Source organism: Carassius auratus, chromosome 8 (assembly GCF_003368295.1).
Source record: "Carassius auratus strain Wakin chromosome 8, ASM336829v1, whole genome shotgun sequence".
NCBI lineage: Eukaryota > Metazoa > Chordata > Actinopteri > Cypriniformes > Cyprinidae > Carassius > Carassius auratus.
The window spans coordinates 25277354-25300274 of record NC_039250.1 but is presented as its reverse complement, the minus strand read 5'-3'; the positions used below and the strand labels follow the sequence as shown (position 1 = coordinate 25300274).

Below are 22921 nucleotides of genomic sequence, written 5' to 3'. Positions count from 1 at the left end.
AACGGCCTGAAATAAGAATATGTCTGCTAACTAAGCTTCATTAGCATGGAAACAATAAACATGGTCAGAATTTCAGATGAAAGTTCACATTAAAATGAAGCTCGGAGGTATTTATTCAAACATGTCAGGTCATGGCAAGCTGTCACATGAGCTTTTCATGTTGACATTTTATCATTTTGAATTAATTGATTATAGATTCTCTTGGATAAAACAATAGTTAGATATTTTTGTAACCTTTTCCATCGATGATGTTGCAGGGATTTTATTTTTATTAGCACTGAAAATGTATTAAATAGTCTGAAATGCATGTTTCAACTGATACTGTATTTATAAAGGCATTTCTCTCAAATAAGTGTCAATAACAGCAGGTTCCCATTGTGACAACATGCCCCGATCACAGAATTAAACTGCTTCTCTTTTCCACAAGTAGTAGTGTCTATGCATAAACTGGATTGAAATAAAAACACATACTATATGTTTCTTGAAGGAAGCCTCGTGTTTCGGTGTGTGTGTGTGTGTGTGTGTGTGTGTGTGTCATCCTGCACTGACTCTGAATCTGATGCAGTCTACAGTGAACCAAGCTGTTATGGCTGTCTGTGAGTGTTCTTTATGATTGTTTAAAGCTCAAACCCAAAGCAGACATTCGCATCGAAAGCATTTTATTGTACAACATTATAGTCATTTTATGCTCTTTATCAATAGAACAAAAAATAAATAAATCATGAAAATGTACAGGTCAGGTCATGCAAGAATTAAGCTACTGTAGAAAAATATTTCGGCAACCCGTTTATTAGTTTAGCGAACCAAACCAAAGGAGATTTCCACGGGACACTTGCGCGAGACGGGGTCCGGGGATCTGGCGGGCGATGTGTTCATGCATTAGTGATGAAATGTGTCCCGGAACAGCCCGAGCGCACGTGGAGTACGTCAGCTTCGGCCAGTTCAGGGACGTTTGGTTCGAGACAGCAGGGTTTGTGCGCGGAACAGAGCGCGAGCCTCGCTGCGGAACGGGGAACGGGCTTAAAGTGTGTAGCTACAAACGAAAAACGACAGTTAACTGAGTTTTTGTATTTTCTCTTGGAATAACCCCTCTTTTGCTTGAACGAAACGAGTAACGAGAAAGCGACCAGTAAAACACATGGAGACAGGTGCGTTTTCGGTATCACTTTATTTTAAGGTGTCCTTGTTACAGATGTTACATGTAGCTACTCATTATTATAATAACAATTAATCATGCATAACTGCATGCGAGTAACCCTTCATTAATATGACCTTCTCTGTACTTGACCCGCTGCATGGTCATGGACAATTACATCGTAACAAAGACACCTTCAAATAAAGTGTACGCGCGTTCTCCGTGAATCGGATGCTGTGGAAAACAATGAACACGTACTTATTTGTCCTTTTTAACAACTCGGACAATTCGGTAAAGGCTTTCGTTGTCTCCCTTACAGCGACTCTTGTTCCGTGAGCTCGTCCTCCAGCGCAAAGCGTTTCCCGGGATGCTGTCTCTTCTCCTCTGCGCGACTTTTGTTGACGTTGTCCAGGAGCTCGAGCAGGATGCTGGCTTGATCGCAGCCGGTCACGTCCCAGTCCTCACACAGTCTCTTCCCGGGATGCTGTCGTTTGGCTAGGTCCGAGAAGTCTCCCGCAGCCTCGTGCAGCTCGCGCCGGCCGGGATGCTGGCGCTTGTGGAGCAGCATCAGGTAGCGTCTCCCGGGGTGTTGGCGCTTGGCCAGCTCGCTCTGCGCGGTGGGCTCCTCCAGCATCATGTGCTCCAGAGACAAACGCTTCCCGGGGTGCTGCCTCCTCAGCCTCGCGCTGTCCTCCTCCTCCTCGCGCTTCCCGGGGTGCTGTCGCTTCTGGAGGGCGGCAGCCTCGTCTTCGTAGTCGGTGTCCTCGCGCTTCCCGGGGTGCTGTCTCTTGCCCGGGTGCTGTCTCTTCTCCAGCCACTCCGTCTGCTCTCCTGGAGAGGGATTTAAACTTCAGTAACTCTACAAACATTTATGATTGTCTTGATGAACACGGAGAAACATCTCTAATAATTCAGCACAATCATTTCTACAGTGTATAATTGTGGTTTCTTCCAAAGGACACTTTTGCAACTTTTTGCTTGTGATTACAAAGTTTAATTTTTTTGTGCAATATATTCTAAATGTAGCCTATTCAATATATATATATATATATATATATATATATATATATTCACAAATTATATTTATTGAGCATTAGTTAGGCATAAAAAGATATACACCGGTGATTGATTACGCGGATTTTAGTTTTCTACTTCGATGTTGAACGATATTACACCCTTTAGCGGGTCTTCATATTTTATTAATACAAACGTCGGCTAATAATAATAATAATAATAATAATAAGAAGAAAATAGTATTAGTATTATTCCTGTTATAAACCTAAAAAAAAATATTATATTTTAGAGTGAATAGTTGGTATTGTGGCAAAAATGATGGGACATTTAAACAAAAATTAAGAACAGGATTTCGGTCGTTCTCGGTGAAGTGTGAACATGCTGGGACGAACTTGTAGTTGTGTGAGTTTCTATCTGTGTTTGGACAGTGGATGTGAGTGCGTGTGTGTGTGTGTGTGTGTGTGTGTGTGAGCAGACACCGTCGCCGTGGTTCTCGTCCTCCGTCTGTGTGAGAATGGAGCGGATCAGCAGACTCTCCGCGCGCTGGAACAGCTCATCCAGAGACGGGTCACCCTCACCCGCCAGAGGCTGACACTGGAGCCCGGGTGACATGAACACCGTCAGAGACGCCAGGATGATCACACACGCCGCCCTCATGACAAGCTCTGTCCTGTTGCCACAAAACACATCAAACACTACATTTAAAATGGTATTAGCTGTGGAATGTTTTGGTTACACATCGCAATGTGTCACACAAATCTGAAATGCAAAAAATGCCCCACATTAGGCAATTCACCCTACAGGGGCAAACGCAAACTACGATATTTGGCGATGCATGTAACAAGTGACGTGAAGATGTCAAATGAATCTGTTGAGTATATCTGTAAGCACAGATGAGAGAATATTACACAGAAAGTTGCTCAGATCCTGTCTTACCTGCAGTAGTGATTCACCTGTAGCCTGTAGATGAAGGGATCTGAAGTGAGTAAAAACACAGCTCCTCGATGCTTTGATGTGGCTGACCCGTTCAGGGCGAGGTTAGCAGACTGAAGCGTCAAAGTCGCATCAATTTTTTATATAGGCGCCCTCCGCCCCCCTCCGCGCGACCCTCTGACGTCATTTCAGAGGAATTCATGACTTTGATGTCACGCGATGCGCGTTTTGTCCTGAGGAGGTCAGTGTGCAGCTGCATAGACATAGAAAGAAATCCTGTTCATTCATAAAACTACTTTTTTTTATCAAACAATAATACAACAGACAATACAATACATATAAAAAAGAAGAAAGAAAAAAAAAGAAATGGCATACAAAATGTCTTTCTTTAGACTACATGGAAGTACATGGACGTGTTTGGTGGCTGTTTGGATTCTGAGGAATGAAAGGTGCTGCCGCGCGCTCCAGTGACTGAGTGCACGCGCTGAGGCGGGAGAGGTACGGGGCGACTCGTCTGAGCTGAAGGAAGAACATAGCGGAATATTGAAAAACGGTGGCGTTCTGCTGGGCTTCCTCTAAACCTCACTGAAATTCATTATGCACAGCTCACATCATTTGAAAATCTTGACAAACTCTTGTACAGTCGGCCAGCTGATGGGAGAAGGACAGCGAGGGAATCACTGTGGAATGGAATAAATCAGGCCTGTTTATGCGCTGTCACGTCCAATACTTCAGCTGTCAATACCAATCATTTCAAAAAGAAGAGGAATTAACTGGTTTACATTTCAGATGGACTTCCTGTGCATGAAATGCCATGAAATGAAGAAATCAGTCTGATGTCTGTATCCCTCACTGAATGAATGAAACTATAAACCATGAAACATGCTTATAATAGTGACCGGAAACATCTGCGATCTGATCTTAAAGGTGCTGGAGAACTGTACGATTGGGAGAAAAGAGTTGCTACACCGACCCTCAAAGTTTGTCTTAGTCCTAGTTCAGCATGTTTTCCAGAAGCTGATTGTGGCTTTCTACACCTACTCTTGAATTCTGCGTCTTTCTGTTCTGTGAAATAGTCACCCTTTTGTGTTCATAAACACACACACACACACACACACACACACAATCACTTATCATAGTGCAAATGAGCTGACAAGCAGATCTGACCCAAAAGGTCATGCTGTCAGCCACTGTCAGGCTATAATTACTGCATGAATGTGAACACACAGACACACACGCTTTAATGGTGTACCCAGAACATCACATTAAAATACACTCAGCTTATTTATCTGTGCAAAACTCAAAGGGAAAGCAAGAAATACTGGAGGGTGGAAAACTCTTGTTCAGACGTAATGATCAGTGTATGTTCAGTTTTTTCCTTTGGGCATTGAATCGCCTCGTCTTAGTAGTGATGATAACTTGCTCTAGTTGGTCGTGGGAGTGTGTATTCCTGTGTGTGCATATACACATCCTTTGGCTACACAATATAAATGTGTTTCGCACTGTTCCAAAATTCATCACATGACACAAAGAGAACTTCCTGATGGTTCTAAAGTGTTTCTTTCAGTAGTTTGGATAGAACATGCATCCTAGATTAACCCTTGAATATAACCAATATTTGTTGAATGTGGAGCATCAAATAGTGATCTTGTAAGATTATCTCTTAGAAAGCACATCTGACCAATGCTCAAACTGTTTAAATTAATAACTGTTTAAATCAATATTTCTAATTGTTATAGTTAATGTTTTCGTCTGCTTGAACTTATCTATTTCAAGCTTGTATTTGAATGATCTGAATATTATCTAAATAATATTTCTACTATGATATTACTATGAATATTACTATACATAATAATGTAGTTTTATTTTACTATACAATGCTATTAAGGAAACATTAACTATGACTTTTGCTTCAATAAACCCCTAATTTGCTGCTTCAGTAAGGTAGCTGTGAAGTTGTGAGTGTAGGCACGGATTAGGATTCGGGATGTAGAATATGTGCTGTATAAATAGCCAGAATGGAAATAATAGGCATGTTAATAAGATACTAGTTAAAACTGACAATTAGTCCCTATACTAAAGCGTTACCAAATAATATTATTATATTATATTAAAAAATGTATATTATTATAATATATATAATATTTTTTCTGCATGTCACATGAAAGGCTGTGTAATATGGCAATTAATCATTTAAAAAACACAGGTAATGAATAAAAAAAATGTGCACAATCGACTGAAATGCACAGCATTTTCAAGTTTTCATTTGTACTCGTGACAAATATTTAATAATGTCGTCTTTATATTGATTGGCATAAAGCATATAAATCCAATCCTGATCAACTCCTGTTGTCTATTTTTTGCCATATAAATGAAATGAAATTAATAAGAAAACTAGGCTATCACTCTCACATTTTCTCTTTATCAAAGAAATGCATACAATTTAAGAGCTGTGCATTACTATTTATATCATAACATATTTTTATATTCTATTAATGCATATTAAGTCATAAATGTGTAATAATGAAAAAAAAAATCAATAATCAATAGCTGGAATCTTATGCTGACTTTAATGTTACATGGATGTGCTGTATTCAGAACAATCCTAAAAAGAGTGTGATGGTGACACTTTCTAAATCTCAACAGCCTCTTCACAATACAGCAGTTTGAAAGAATAGCAACCATTAATTAACATTTTCATAAAAAAAACACTGAAGAATTATCATTATATTATTTAAAGGTTGAGAATGAAACATTATTGGTCGTTCATTGTTTCTGTAAAAGCACAATAAATTGGTCTGATATGAATAACTTCCTAAATTTGACTGTTTTCACTTATTTAACGGTATTAGCAATGTGAAAGAATATTTCTCTTTCTTGTCTGAGCTGTCAGCTGCTTACTCGATCACGCTAATGCCTGGCAGGTTGTTGGGCTCATGAATATTAAAATATTAAAAGTCTTCGTTCTGCCAAACTGATTTGCTGAATCAAAATGCAGGCAGTGTCATCGGTCTCCACGATCGAATGATAGGCTTAACATGCTTTGGGGAAAAACAGTCGCGTTTGATATCTTTCTGTCAGATTTCCCAGAAATATAAAACAGATAAGCAGGACTTTTTAGCCATTCACAGTTAATAAACAGTTTTTGGAAAGGACACTAAACTTCTTTCTGATGTCATATAAAGGAACCCGTCTTATCATGTGCTGGCTGAATACACTAATACTCTGAGATTAAAGTTCTCCAGCAGTAGACACAGACAGATTTCCGTCAATTGGATTGCAGGAACGGCACGTATGAGATCAGTGTGCATCTGAAGGAGGAGAGAAAGGTTGATTTTTCTAGCACTGCCAGGTCATTCAGGTTAGCTAGCGTTGATGCAGTACTCGTGTTCAGGGAATATGGAGTAGTGAACACTGTGTAGGGACCCTGTTAATGGTTCATAGAGCTGTCTCCCAGCGAGCTGATGATCTGAAGCATTGTGTTAGATAAGAGAGACATACTATATGTGCAGAACGGTGGGTGTCTTTTCCTTCCACTTGTTGTAAAAGGACAGAGCCCATTGAATAGAAGGAAGCAACAGTGTAAAGGAGGAAAATAATTGAAAGTTTTGAAAATACTAGAATTGGTGGTGATGTCAGTGCTTGATTCAATCCATTTAAAGCTTTTGCTCCTGCTGGCCAAGTGAATCACATTTTGTTCTGTGTGCAAAGTGCCCAAAGAATCAACAATAATACGAACACAGGCTCATGCAGAACAGCCCTGGGCTCAATTTCCCAATTTGTCATTAGCCCAAATAGATCGTAGATGTTATTAATAAGGTCCCTGTCATTCCTCCTGCTCACCACCAGAGGTCTCCATCACCTTCTCCTATTGAACTCTTTAACACTAAAACTTCATAATCATCGGGAAGAAGGAGGCGGGAACCAGCAGACAATCAAAGTGAAAGCTTTAATAATAAAATAAACACAAATCAGCGTGGCAGCCCCTCAAAAACAAAACCGAAACACAAAGTAAAATCCAGGCCTGTCCTCTCTCGTCCGTCACTGTCATCGCTCCTGTTTTATATCCTTGCATCTCGAGACCGGTGGGTCGAGCAGGTGTCGCTCATTTCCAATCACTCCACCGGCCCCACTCGTCAGAAACTCCATTTCTCATAATCTCCAACCTAGAAACTGATTACAGTCCCACCTGTTTCCCATCGGTGGACTATATAAGCTGCACACAAACACACTTTTGTCGCAAAGTCTTGTTTTGCTACTGTGGACACTACTGAGCGTTCCCCTGTTTTCCTTTCCTTGCCTTGTCTGTGTTTTGATTTTGGACTGTCTACCAGGTTTTGATCGTATTGGACCCTGACCAGTGCCTGTTATATGGATTACTCTTTTTGTCTCAGCTTTGGACATTGTTGTTTGCTGGTGTCTCACCCTGTCTGTTTTGACCATGCTCTTTCAAATAAAGCCTGCATTTGGATCCCCAATTCTGTTGCAACACTCACTGTTACAGTAGAACCATTGTAAACGATTGTCTCTACAATCAACTTAGCTCATGATGTTTTTGAGGAATGCTACCCAGATCTGTGTGGATGGCTTTGGAAATGGCCATGCCCTGACACTGTGTTGGATGGGTCTGGCTCAACAGAAAAATAACAGAAGGGTGTGCCAGATAGGGTTGGGTATCATTTTATTTGATTAAATTTTTTTTTTTACAATATCTGTGCCAAATCGATACTTTTAAAATGGTACCAGTGGCTAAACGGTGCCTGAAATGATACTTAACAGATGAGTCTACATGATCAGTTGGGATGACACACTTCCAGATGACCTATGGTGTCAGTAAGAATTCTGGAACTATATCAGTCAAACCTAGCATGCATAGATCTAAATGTAAAGATCCAGCATTGCTACAATATATGAAGCAACAAGGAAGTCTAGTGCTATGAACAACTTTTCTCTGATGCTTGTACATCAGGTTACAGAGAGTGCAAATTCCAATACTCAGGAATGACAAGAGTGTAAATGGGTACTCAGCCAGTACTCAGCCAAAACAAGAGAGATCATTGTTACATTGCCTTTGTACGCTCTCTCACTGGACTAAGATACTGAAAGCCATTTGCAGACTTAAATGCTGTGTGAACCAAGACAAAGGCCCTGAACCCAAGTACTGTAAAGCCACCAGCTCAAAGAGAGAAATGGAGTTCGGACCTGAAGCTCTTATTTGAATTTATTGAACACAACTTATCTTTGGCGGTATGGTTCCTTATGGGGATTCTTGCTCCCAGAATAAAGTGACAGTGAAAGTGAAGTGACATTCAGCCAATTATGGTGACCCATACTCAGAATTTGTGCTCTGCATTTAACACTTCCGAAGTGCACACACACAGAGCAGTGAACACACACACACTGTGAACACACACCCGGAGCAGTGTTCATCATTTATGCTGCGGCGCCCGGGGAGCAGTTGGGGGTTCGATGCCTTGCTCAAGGGCACCTAAGTCGTGGTATTGAAGGTGGAGAGAGAACTGTACATGCACTCCCCCCACCCACAATTCCGTCCGGCCCGAGACTAGAACTCACAACCTTTCGACTGGGAGTCCGAATTTAGAAATACATAACAATTAAGACTTTTAATAAACTCTTTAAAGCAAACAGTGGTAATCAGGTAGATGTGGCAGTGGGACGTCTATCCTGTAGCCTGGTTATGAAGATGGTTGTCTCTCAGCAGTGTGGTCCATACCAGCTAAGATTTTGGAAGCCTTAGTGATCTGAAACAAAGAAGATGATAACCAGAAGGTGCACAGTAATGTGCTCATGCTTATAATGGGGATAGAGGGAGGGTTGAGCATACTTACCGAGCAGTAGTGCCACGCATATATATGTCCCATGTCTAATAGGAGAGAAGTGGGGATTGGAGCGATTTGACAGCTGACCGCATCAGCTGTTCACAGCCTAAGCCTCCGTGGCCTGACTGAACTAACACTGCCCTCGATTTACCCTTCTGGAAGCAGACTGACAAAAATGGATGAAGTTCTGCCCATTTACACTCTTGTCATTTCACTGGTTACTTTAGAAGTGTTATTCAAAAAGTTTATTATAGTGAAATCACAAGTGATTTGGTGGGGGTTTTGCAAAACACAAAGTGTGGAGCATAGAATTTCTAAGTCTGGTGAAACCTTTTCTTTGAAAAGGCCCTGCAACTCTGGATGATAAGCACTGGACATTGTAAGCATTAACCCCAACTCCAACAACATCTGCGTGAAAACTTTTGAGGTGAAATTTGATCCTTGATCTCTCTGGATCACTCATGCAAGACCAAAACTTTACTTACTCTTTCACCACCAGACAAGCTCTATTCAAGTGCAACAGGATACTCTCTACATAACTGGTTGAGCAGCACATAATTATCTAAATGTATTGATGGCCACTTTTATGTTTAGGCAGTGATCCTACACAGTTAACAATCAGTCTCATGAGAGGTTTATCAAGCACATGTATAGGGGCTATATTTCCTGCCAGTCTGGCACATCAGACACCTTTTTTTTATTCAATAGATCATAACAGTCTCCAGCAAACACTTTTGCAACTCCTTCAGGCACATAAACACACAAAGTACAAAGTACTCTCTTTTTTTCTTGCAAACTCTACAAAGTTGATCTTGCAAGACTTTGTTGCACTCAGTAAGGCTTTGCTTATGTTTAGCTGATTTTTCATTCAGTTTTGGACTCTATTCTGACACCTGTCGGCTTGGATGTATGAAGATTGTTTACTCACCACTGCTGCTTCACAGAGAAGACATTTGATTATCTTTGTTTTGTTTCTATTTGTCTATGTCTTTCTCTGTTTTATACTATACACATCAGTGTTAATTTCGTTGACTAAATATTTTCGTCATTATTTTCGTCACGAATATATTTTTGCCGACGAAAACGAAACGAAAACTAAAATAGAAGGCACTGATGGAGACTAAAACTATGACTAAATTGATTGACATTATCGTCAACGAATAAAGGACGAGACGAAAATAGACTGTGACGAAAATCAAATCAGCAGACGGGAGAGATGCGAGGAATGAGCAAAAGAACCGGCAAAACAGAACAGACTGCATGAGAGAAGAGAACCAATCAGAGCCTGACTTATTGAGACGTGAAGCGAAGGTTTTCAGTTTTTATGAGCTCCCGGGAAGTCGGCATTCGAAGAGGTGATAGGGACTTTAAGCAGCAGCCTCTGGTGGAACGGCAACGCCATTCTGGCGTTGTATTGCGCCTGCGCGAATTTAACTGCTACTTTGTGACATTCTAATTTAACGGTCTACTACGGGAGAACAGCTGATTTGCCAGAGTCGCTACAACGTGAGAGGTTAGGTAAATAAATGTTATGTTTTTAGACTTATTTACATCATACAATATTAAAAACTCCTCTTCTGACAAAATATTGTCATTTAACGCCAAAAGCAATCCTTCTCTTGCTTTTTTAAATTATATATTTTTTTGGATCTCAATAAATGAATTAATGCTGCGTTGCGCTGTTCTGTTTTACCGTTGCTTAGTGATTTTTACGTTCTTGGCTACAGCGGTGTGACGGCAAACTTCCGGTCGCTGTAGCCGTTCCATTCGCAGCTGTTGCTTAAAGTCCCTACTGTCTAAAAGAGCGACAAAATGTCCACAGCTCACTTCACGTTTGACGACGAACAAAACAAAACAAAGTGTAAAGCACGCAGAGCGCTCATTCGTGGCAAGAACACAACCAATTTGAAAAGACATTTACAGACGAGCCACCCGGACATTTTCTCAAATGTAATTTTACAACGATGTTCTTTTGTTTATTGAGCTAAGCAAAATTGGAATAGTGCAGTGCGTAGATGTTGTAGTATTAAATATTACGAACTGAAAAGTACTGTAAAATAGCCCCTTCTTCAAATTAGATGCGAGCACAATACTAATACGTAATATCATGATAAATACATTTGATTAATACTAATGTTTAGTATATTTTATAATGTTCTACTTGTTGACAATATCACAAATATTTCTATATTAGTCATGTGAAACATGAATGTTCACATCCTATCATTATACATACAAATCTATCAATATTGTAGTATTTAAAACATACAATATTGCTAGACAAATGAATACCTTATAAAATCGTGTTACTTTTTTTATCCACCTAGCTGCCAACTTATTAAATATTTACTTTAAATGTATGCACTTATTGTTCAGCTCAGCTGTAAGCTTTAAGGTCCTGGACCTAACGTTATTTTTCTTTTATTGATGGTCAATTGGCAGCTAGTTATTGTTTACATTATCATGACAGTGTTTGTTGCTGCATAAAAGCTTTTGAATCGAAATAAAGACACAGTTGTGTTGAAATAAAGTTGAATTTGTGTTTTATATATTTTGGTTAAGTTTGTTTCCTATACCAGCTGTAAAAAATTGTCTAGTAAATCTGTTATTGATTTTAGTCTTATTTTAGTCGACTAAAATACCAAGCAATTTTAGTCGACTAAAATAAGACTAAAATTAAAACAAATCAGATGACTAAAACTTGACTAAAACTAAAAAGAATTATAGTCAAAAGACTAAGACTAAAACTAAATTAAAATTTCGTGTCAAAATTAACACTGATACACATCATTATGATCGTTTAGTCTTGACAATAATTTGTGCATTGTGTTGTTTGGAGGCTGCTGTATTGTTCAGTGACTGGACCCTGATGAGTCCTCTCCCTGCGGCGGCAGCTGTGACTTGTGTGCGTTCAGGCTTGATCCTCGATCTGTGTGTGGGAGCTGCTTAGGTCATTGCAGCTTGTATTTTTCCACGTACACCTAATGCAACTTTGAATTACATCTAAATGATATTTCTTTTAATTAAAACTTTTAATTAGCTAAAAATTACTAAATGCACCTTTAAGGTAAAAATGTTGCAAGTGTTGACTATTTTCCAGTGTATGGATCTATTTCTATAGAAGCTTTATTTTTTCCCTGAAAGTTTCTAGACATCATCAGACACCCCACATGCCTAAGATACATGGAAAAGAGAAGACAGCTTGGACTAAAACAGCTCTGCCTGACTGACAGACCATGCAGGCTGACACACACTCTTAGCCTAAACTGCTTGTTTTCTGAGAGATTTCTCTCCAGGTGAGAAGCATACACCGTCCAATACATGAAAAAGTAAATAAAGCCACTGCTTGCATTAACACAGAATTGAAATATATGCCTTTGACTGATTCAAACCCCCATGCCTGCCATCATGAGCACAAGCCTCTCTCCTGTGATTTTCCCTGACACTTCCCTGACAGGGGTCACCATGGTGATGTGTGATTGGCACCTGCAAGCCGGGGTCTGGATGCTGTTTCTGCGGAGGTCAGGAGGTGATGTACTGTGACATGAGTTGAGTCACAAAGCCAGCCTTCACCACACACATGCCTACATGAGTCGTGACCCAACCCCAGATCCACTGCCTCAGTCAAAGACAACAGTTTGTGGTTAAATAGACCAGGACAAAGAAGACAATATGAAAGCATGACGTTACTGTTATGGCAGATATGGAAGAATTCCACAAAATAGATTAATGTACATTTCAAAGCAACAACTATTTCTTTTGATTTAGTTTGCATGTGCTTTCATTAATAATTATTTTAATAACAATAATTGACAATAATTTGGACTCATTGTTAGCCTGATATAGATACCCACAAAAATAGCAACAGCTGACTGAAATCCCCTCCCAACCTAAACTATTAGTTGGTCGGGAAATTATGATTCTATATCAGTAGCTGTAAAACATCTATACTACACACTGCATACAGTATTTCAGTGGGGGTAAGTGGGTGTTTGGTGTCAACAGTTCAGAAGACATGAAACAAAGTTATAATAAAACATCCCTTACATGGCTCTGGGGGGTGAATAAAGACCCCCTGTATTGAATCCAGATGTTAGAAAAAAAAAGTGTATACTACGTTTGAAATCTGGATATTTATCTTACAAATACACATGGATTTTCCAAAGGGGGTCTTTATTCACCCCCTGGAGCCGTGTGAGGGACGTGTTATTACAGATGTGCGCACTTTATTCCATGTCTTCTGAACTGACAACAAACACCTGCTTACCCCCATTGAAAGACTTAGAAGAACAAGGACAAATTTTAATACAACTCTGATTATTATAAGTATTTTTTTTCTGTTGTGAAAGTATATAAAACAAATCACAGTATCTGAAGATAATGGGACTAAATTGGCATTCTTTTTATTGATTGTTTAAACCTCTTTTTGTGTTTTGAGTGACTTGTACACAGTGAGAAATGTAGGCACAGGCTCAGAGCCCATCTCCAGGAATCACAGGTGATCCTAACCCTAACCAGGTGTTAACTGCGATCTGTGTGGCCTGACCACTTGTGATCGGATCATCGGAGATAAAACCAGGCCTCAGAGCTTCCAACAGTGATATGTGACCCTGGACCACAAAACCTTAAATCTTAAATCGCAGGGGTATATTTGTAGGAATAGCCAAAAAAATATATTTTATGCCAAAAATCATTGGGATATTAAGCAAAGATTATATTCAAAGAAAATATTTTGTAAATTTCCTACTATAAATATATCAAAAACTAATGTTTACTAACTAATAAAACTAGATTATTTTATCAATATTTAGAATTTAGAAATCCGATCCACAAATAATTGTATCTCAGCCAAATCATACATCAATGGAAAGCTTATTCATTCAGCTTTCATATGATTTATAAATCTCAATTTCAAAAAATTGACACTTAAGACACTGGTTTTGTGGTCAAGGGTCACATATTCCTCAAATGTGAGAAAACCTCTCACCTCACAGTTTTCAGTCTAAAATTATCCACTGCACATTGTATACCAAGTTATCTTTCAGAACTAAATGCCTGAGTACTCACCATAGTATAGACATAAACGCAAAACCATCCCACATATGCTCAAACTCCCAGCTCTCTAGTCTTGAAGATAACATGCATGCACACACACGCACATGCCCTTGAAAGAGTTTGTCTGTGTGCGTAAGCATCTCTCCCATCAGCACTTGCACTCTATTCTAGCAGAAGCATGGGGTTGTCTCCATGACGACAGAATGGACACAGGGGTACTGGTTGCTATGAAGTTGCTAATACTTGTTTCTTTAGGGATAGCACTTCCAAATCTTTCTGTGCTTCCAGAGGGTAATGTTCAAATAACCACATAATTCTTTCATCATATGAGGTACATGTTAAATGTTATACACACTTATCAATTACAAACATGAATTTAGCGTCAAGTTCTCAATTTCTCTTTTGGCAAAACAATAAAATGAGAAATTGTAAGTTTAGCAAACAGAAAGTTCTGACTCTTAATTCTGAATGAATGTGAAATGTTGTTACATTCCTTCTCTAAACATTTTTAACAGTGAGTTACAAAAGGTGCAAACGTTCACTGATGCTCATGAAGCTTTGATCATCCATGTAACAACAAACTAGTATCAAGTATCAAGCGTATGTGAACATTTGAACTGGGTCTTTTGTGTAAATTCGTTTCTTATTTTTTCTTGTGGTCTCTATGTAAATATCTGTTATGTTAAATATCTAAACATAAACAAAACCCAATTTTTATGGTCGCTGTTATTTTATTATTATTCTTTTAATTATTAACATTTAGCATTTTAATAATGAATAATTAGCATTTGCATTATTCAAATGTTATACAATTCCATTACACTTTAAAATGAATAATTCTGAATTAGCAAAAGTTTTGGTTGCACTTTAGTTTACAGTATGTGTACTTACATGTACTTACAGTGTACTTACAGTGTATTATTCTAAGAAAGTTCTGGTAATACTGGGAAACTACATGGGGTTGGGTTAGGTTTAGGGGTTTTTCAGGGTTAGTACCTAGTTATTACATAGTTATTAGAATTACTATAATAAACACATAGCATGTATACGAGGAACCGGACTGTAAAATAAAGTGCTACCAAAGTTTATTTTGAATTCAGTCAAAATCCTTTGGATGATGCACTGAAACAAGTCTAACCCATTAGTTCAAAATAGCTGCTTTTCCACTGTGGGGTCAGTGCGAGCCAGTGCTTTGAATGGGCCGGACAGGGCTTATAGCATTGGACCTGTAGCAACGAGGCTAAAAACTGTGCGTTTTCACCGTTGGGTCAGACTAAAACCTGTCCTTTACACGCCTCTCAGGAACAATGTCATGAAACCACATCATTTCACCTACAAAGAGAACTAAATTAGAAATAAGTCATGGGAACTACTGCAATCAACAAAAAACGAACATGATTAAATCAGCGTTTTGTTTGCATGCTTTGTCAAGTCACCTTTATTTATATAGTGCTTTAAACAAAATACATTGCGTCAAAGCAACTAAACAACATTCATTAGGAAAACAGTGTGTCAATAATGCAAAATGATAGTTAAAGACAGTTCATCATTGAATTCAGTGATGTCATCTCTGTTCAGTTAAATAGTGTCTGTGCATTTATTTGCAATCAAGTCAATGATATCACTGTAGATGAAGTGACCCCAACTAAGCAAGCCAGAGTCGACAGCGGCAAGGAACCGAAACTCCATCGGTGACAGAATGGAGAAAAAAACCTTGGGAGAAACCAGGTTCAGTTGGGGTCAGTTCTCCTCTGACCAGACGAAACCAGTAGTTCAATTCCAGGCTGCAGCAAAGTCAGATTGTGCAGAAGAATCATCTGTTTCCTGTGGTCTTGTCCTGGTGCTCCTCTGAGACAAGGTCTTTACAGGGGATCTGTATCTGGGGCTCTAGTTGTCCTGGTCTCCGCTGTCTTTCAGGGATGTAGAGGTGCTTTCTAGGTGCTGATCCACCATCTGGTCTGGATACGTACTGGATTCGGGTGACTGCAGTGACCCTCTGATCTGAACACAGACTGGATCTGGTGGCCACGGTGACCTCGGAACAAGAGAGAAACAGACTAATATTAGCGTAGATGCCATTCTTCTAATGATGTAGCAAGTACATCGGGTGTTATGGGAAGTGTTCCCGGTTCCGGTTTAACTAATTAATGCAACCTAAAAATCCTTTAATGGATTTGGATATTAAAAGCATATCAGAACAGATCAGAAAGAGCTTTATTGCCAAGTATGCTTACGCATACAAGGAATTTGTTTTAGTGACATAAGCTTCCAGTACACAGAGACAACAACACACAGAAAAAAAAAAGAGATTTACAAATTGGCAAATAAATAAGTGTATAAACAATTGTGCTATAAATGATAATGGAATAGGATTGAGTGAGATGCAGGAATTTTCTAGGATGGAGGGTTAACAAATAAATATAAGGATATTACACGTTTATGAGCATAAGTAGAGAACATTTAACTGTTCATGAGGTAGATTGCCTGGGGGAAGAAACTGTTCTTGTGCCTTGCTGTTCTGGTGTTTGCGGCTCTGAGGCGCCGACCAGATGGCAAAAGTTCAAAGATGGGGTGACTTGGATGTGAGGGATCCAGAGTGATTTTCTGAGCCCTTTTCCTCACTCTGGATGTATACAGTTCTTGAAGGGGGTGGGCAGGGGAGCACCAATAATCCTTGCAGCAGTCCGAACAGTTCTCTGTAGTCTTCTGATGACTGATTTTGTTGCTGAACCAAACCAGACAGTTATTGATGTACAGAGGACAGACTCAATGACGGCCGAGTAGAACTGTTTCTCAACTCAGCTGGCGAAGGAAATACAACCTTTGCTGGGCCTGGTCATTGTGATTGTCCCACTTCAGTTCCTGAGAGATGGTGGTTCCCAGGAATCTGAATGACTCCACTACAGTCACAGGGCTGTTCATGATGCTGAGTGGGGGGAGTGCAGGGGGGTTTCTCCTAAAGTCCACGATCATCTCCACTGTTTTGAGCGTGTTCCGCTCCAGGTTGTTAAGACTGCACCAGACAGCCAGCTGCTCAACCTCTTGTCTGTAAGCAGACTCATCACCGTCCTGGATGAGGCCGATGACTGTAGTGTCGTCTGCAAACTTTAGGAACTTGACAGAGGGGTCTTTAGAGGTGCAGTCGTTGGTGTACAGGGAGAAGAGCAGAGGGGAGAGAACACATCCCTGAGGGGCACCAGTGTTGGTGGAGCAGCTGTTTGATGTGTATTTCCCCAGTCTCACTAACTATTAGTATGTTATGTGTATGCCAGGTTAAAGAGATGGGTCTTATTAGGTTATTCCAGAGTTTAGGCGCCAAATAGGAAAAGGATCTGCCACCCGCAGTTGATTTTTATATTCTAGGTATTATCAAATTGCCTGAGTTTTGAGAATGCAGCAGACGTGGAGGATTATAATGTAACAAGAGCTCATTCAAATACTGATGTGCTAAACCATTCAGGGCTTTATAAGTAATAAGCAATATTTTAAAATCTATACGATGTTTGATAGGGATAGGGCCAGTGCAGTGTTGACAGGACCGGGCTAATATGGTCATACTTCCTGGTTCTAGTAAGAACTCTTGCTGCTGCATTTTGGACTAGCTGTAGTTTGTTTACTAAGCGTGCAGAACAACCACCCAATAAAGCATTACAATAATCTAACTTTGAGGTCATAAATGCATGGATTAAGATTTCTGCATTTGACATTGAGAGCATAGGCCGTAATTTAGATATATTTTTGAGAAGGAAAAATGCAGTTTTACAAATGCTAGAAACAAGGCTTTCTAAGGAAAGATTGCAATCAAATAGCACACCTAGGTTCCTAACTGATGACGAAGAATTGACAGAGCAACCATCAAGTCTTAGACAGTGTTCTAGGTTATTACAAGCAGAGTTTTTAGGTCCTATAATTAACACCTCTGTTTTTTTTTTTTCAGAATTTAGCAGTAAGAAATTACTTGTCATTCAGTTTTTTATATCAACTATGCATTCCATTAGTTTTTCAAATTGGTGTGTTTCACTGGGCCATGAAGAAATATAGAGCCGAGTATCATCAGCATAACAGTGAAAGCTAACACCATGTTTCCTGATGATATCTCCCAAGGGTAAGATATAAAGCGTGAAGAGTAGCGGCCCTAGTACTGAGCCTTGAGGTACTCCATACTGCACTTGTGATCAATATGATACCTCTTCTTTCACTGCTACGAATTGATGACGGTCATATAAGTACGATTTAAACCATGCTAATGCACTTCCATTAATGCAACAAAGTGTTCAAGTCTATGCAAAAGAATGTTGTGGTCAGTTGTGTCAAATGCAGCAATAAGATCCAATAAAACTAATAGAGAGATACACCCACGATCAGATGATAAGAGCAGGTCATTTGTAACTCTTAGGAGAGCAGTCTCAGTACTATGATACGGTCTAAATCCTGACTGGAAATCCTCAAAACTACAATTTTTCTCTAGGAAGGAATATCATTGTGAGGATACCACCTTTTCTAGTATCTTGGACAGAAAAGGGAGATTCGAGATCCGTCTATAATTAACTAGTTCTTTGGGGTCAAGTTGTGTTTTTTTGATGAGAGGCTTAATAACAGCCAATTTTAAGGTTTTGGGGACATATCCTAATGAAAATGAGAAATTAATAATAGTCAGAAGAGGATCTATGAGTTCTGGAAGCAGCTCTTTTAGGAGCTTAGATGGTATAGGGTCTAACATACATGTTATTGGTTTAGATGATTTAACAAGTTTATACAATTCTTCCTCTCCTATAGTAGAGAATGAGTGGAACTGTTCCTCAGGGGGTCTATAGTGCACTGTCTGATGCGATACTGTAGCTGACGGCTGAATGGTTGCAATTTTATCTCTAATAGTATCAATTTTAGAAGTAAAGTAGTTCATAAAGTCATTACTGCTGTGATGTTGGGAAATGTCAACACTTGTTGATGCTTTATTTTTCATTAATTTAGCCAATGTATTGAATAAATACCTGGGGTTATGTTTGTTTTCTTCTAAAAGAGAAGAAAAGTAATCGGATCTAGCAGTTTTAATGTTTTTCTGTAGGATAGGTTACTTTCCCGCCAAGCGATACAAAATACCTCTAGTTTTGTTTCCCTCCAGCTGCGCTCCATTTTTTCAGGCTGCTCTCTTTAGGGTGCGAGTATGCTCGTTATACCATGGTGTCAGACTGTTTTCCTTAACCTTTCTTAAGCGTAAAGGAGCAACTGTATTTAAAATGCTAGAAAAGAGAGAGTCCATAGCTTCTGTTTTATCAAGTTGTTCTGAGGTTTTGGATATGCTATGGAATTTGGATACATCAGGAAGATTACTTAAAAAGCAGTCTTTTGTGGTAGAAGTGCTGGTTCTACCATACCTGTAACAAGAAGTAAAATTTACAATTTTGGCTATATGAAGTTTGCACAAAACTAAATAATGATCTGAGATATCATCACTTTGTTAAATATTTAAATCCTAAAACATTGATGTTTTACTATAATAAGTGATACCTTGATCATAATGAATTACTTTATCAGGATTGAAAATTAGTCACCCAGAAATAAAGCGTTATAGTCTGCTTATTCAGTCGTTTCTGTTTCTGTTTATTTGTATCCATAGTAAAGTAAAAGTGAAAGTGGCGTGATATTCAGCCAAGTATCGTGACCCATACTCAGAATTCCTGCTCTGCATTTAACCCATCCAAAGTGCACAAACACAGACACACATCTTGAACTCACACCCAGAGCAGTGGGCAGCCATTTATGCTGCGGCGCCCAGGGAGCAGTTGGGGGTTCGATGCCTTGCTCAAGGGCACCTAAGTCGTGTTATTGCCAGCCTGAGATTCCAAAACCACAACCCTAGGGTTAGGAGTCAAACTCTCTAACCACTAAGCCCCGACTTCCCCAAAGTAGTAATATAGTAGCCTATATACATACATATACACAACAAAACCCATTATTATATTTTTTATGACATAGGCTACGCAGAGCTATACTCTCGAGATGAGAGTTATGACAGATAGAATATGTTAAATAAATACATGATTGTGAAGCTTAAATTTAATCATTTAGCAGACGCTTTTATCCAAAGTTACTTACAAATGAGAACAATAGAAGTGATTGGATGACCAAGGTTGAGCTAAAGGGTTAGTGTTTCTGGAAAAAGACTGTGGTAGTGCCAGTGGAGCAGGAGGATAATTCAGAGGAGCAGATGAAGATCCCAGAGAACAGGAGAGTCTAGGACAGATGGGGCAATGGGAACAGGCTGGACAAGGCCTCTGCCTGAGGGTCAATGGTGTATGTGTCCACTTGCTTGGGGTTTATGGGGAACACAGGTCTGTTGGTATCCTCCTCCACTTCACCCTTGATGAATTAGTCTAGTGGTTGACTTAAAATATGTGCTATAAAGAAATGAGGAGTGTATCTTGTTTTCTTAAAAATAAATTGATCATCACTTATTATCTTATTGCTGAAGTGGGAAGACCTAACTGTGATAAAATGATTGTAACGTACAGCCTCTTGTGGCTTATTTATCAGAGAATGAGTTGAATCACAGAGCTCTCTGCCTGCTCACTCAAGTGTGTGAACTTTAATTCTGATATAAGTAATGGTTTAGCCCAGCCACTGAGACCAGAAGATCAGATCAATCTTTCTATTACACACTGAAAGAACTTTGATCAGAAACTCTGAGCAATTTAACATTGGGCTGTGGTAGAATTTGTGTGTGTGTAAACCAAACAGAAAGAGTAGGTGAGAATAAAAAAAAAGCAGAGGCAAATGGCTTTACTTTTTAGGGAGGATTTGAGTGTGTGTGTGTGTGTTAATGAGTTGAAATAATGTTTGCCGAAATGTTTGTAAGTGTGCACATGCAAGCTTGTGTGGGTGTTATAATGTGTGACACAAATGGTGAGGTAAGGTCACACACTGTAATCATTTCCTCTTGCAGCCGGAGCAAGCAGTGGTCTTGTGAGGAGATTGAGAGATAATAGCGTCATGATCCTGGGTGACTAAATAAGAAGCAGGAAGGAACAATAAGGGTTTTTCTGACATTAAAGGAAAACCCTTTTTTGAAATATGCAAATTTTTCATTTCTGAAGTTGAGTTTTATGATTTTCTAAAAAGTTGAGTTTTCCGATTTTCGAATCCATTCAGCCAATCTCTGGGTCTGGTAGTAGCACTTTTAGCTTAGCTTAGCATAGATCATTGAATCTAATTAGACCAGTAGCATCTCGCTCAAAAATGACCAAAGAGTTTCTATATTTTTCCTATTTAAAACTTGGCCCTTCTGTAGTTACATTGTGTACCAAGACCGACGTAAAATTAAGAGTTGCAATTTTCAAGGCCAGTATGTCTCTCATTCGGGCGTAATAATCAAGGAACTTTGCTGCCGTACCAAGGTGCAGTGACATTATGCAGTGCCTGAAAATAGTCCCCAGCAACTCTGTTGTTGCTGCAACTACACAAACTAGCTGGGGACTATTTTAAAGTTTTAAATAAGAAAAGTATAGAATTTTTTTGAGCGAGATGCTAATGGTCTAATTAGAATCAAAGATCTATGTTAAACTAAGCTAAAAGTGCTTCCCCCAGACCCAGAGATCAGCTGAATGGATTTGAAAACCTTAGAGAAGGTATGCAGAACTACAAATACAATCACACAACAATGACTGTATTATAAGTCATCTTGATCCAAAAATATGTGCGCAAGTAAATGTAAATTGGTGTATCATGGATTGCACTCCAGTATCAATGTGAAACTGCAAAGTTGAGGGTATTAATTTTAAGACTTCTTTTGCCCTGTTTCCTGTGTAATTTCATGTAATTTTATTAGTTGCCATGGCTTATGATTTGCCCTACTGTTACACCTGTGTCTAGTTAAATATCTTGTTTTGGCTCAGTATGTAAGCCATGTGTCACTGGTCAGTTCTCGTTGTGTATTTAGTAGATGTTCGGTTCACTGGTATTCAGATTTTTTAGTATATATACACATTGCTGCACTCTTTTCTCACCTTTACTTTGCAACTGTTTATGACATCAAGTAGTACATGTACAATCCATTTATGCTTAATAAAATGAACTTGAAGTATACTTTTTATGTCATGACATTTAGAGCAGAGATGTCAAACAGAATTAGGGTTGAATCTAAACTCTGCAGGACTCCAGCCCTCCAGGAATTGAGTTTGAAATGCCTGATTTATAGTACTGTCATTGAATATAACCCTAGAGAAAGAAGACAAGCACGTTACAGTAAGTCCAAACTCAGCAGTCCCACACATGACTGTCTCAGAGGTCTCAGGTGCCTTATTTCTAATGACTGACCACCCTGACTACAGAGACACTTTCCTTCTTTAAGACAAGTTTCCTTTCTGGACAGGCTTGAGTCTGTCTCCTCTACTCTGTCTGTCTTGTCCTGTCCAATCTTGTTTCATCTAGCCTTGACCCACCCTGTCCCATCTTGTCTTATTCTGCTGCCTTCCAAAGCAGGAATAATATTCTTTGTTGTTGTTGCTGTTGGTGTTGTTTAATGTTTCATGACATTTTATTTTTGGAATGAGTTGGAATCATATACTGTATGAAATGACTTAAATTATATATATATATATATATATATATATATATATATATATATATATATATATATATATATATATATATATATATATTATATTATATTTTGCCTTTTACATTTCCATGAAAAATGTTAGTGTATTTCAGTGGTATTTTCACCATTCAGATTGACATGTTCAGAATTTCTGGCAGACTTAATTACCTGGTATTTGGAAGCAGGCAGTTATCATCATATTGGATTTCAGTGTCAGGTTTGATGCCAGTGTGTGTGATTGCAGTTGTCATCTGTCTCCAGTCCAAATCTTATCTGTTATGTAACTCGGGCCAGTGTCATTTTCAAGACACATCTGACTGCATTTTGCATGCCTTGCTGGAAATAGTG

General features: G+C 39.0%; 1 protein-coding gene across 1 annotated transcript; it reads right to left on the bottom strand.

The window, feature by feature from the left end:
- Positions 1–1149: 1149 nt before the first annotated feature.
- Positions 1150–3184, bottom strand: LOC113107781 (pro-thyrotropin-releasing hormone-like). The gene is made up of 3 exons (XM_026270493.1): positions 3086–3184; positions 2629–2819; positions 1150–1966 (listed from the first exon to the last, which is right to left on the bottom strand). The coding sequence occupies exons 2-3, from the start codon at positions 2804–2806 to the stop codon at positions 1449–1451; spliced, it is 696 nt and encodes a 231-aa protein (XP_026126278.1). The 5' UTR covers positions 2807–2819; positions 3086–3184; the 3' UTR covers positions 1150–1448.
- Between the last annotated feature and the right edge of the window lie 19737 nt (positions 3185–22921).

What these genes read in the sequence shown, in the direction of transcription:
- LOC113107781 (XM_026270493.1), bottom strand. Translation starts at nt 2,806, where the DNA reads ATGAGGGCGGCGTGTGTGATCATCCTGGCGTCTCTGACGGTGTTCATG. An exon ending in GGACGAGAACCACGGCGACG is followed by an intron (nt 1,967 to 2,628) that starts GTGTCTGCTCAC and finishes ATCCCTCTCCAG; the next exon opens with GAGAGCAGACGGAGTGGCTG.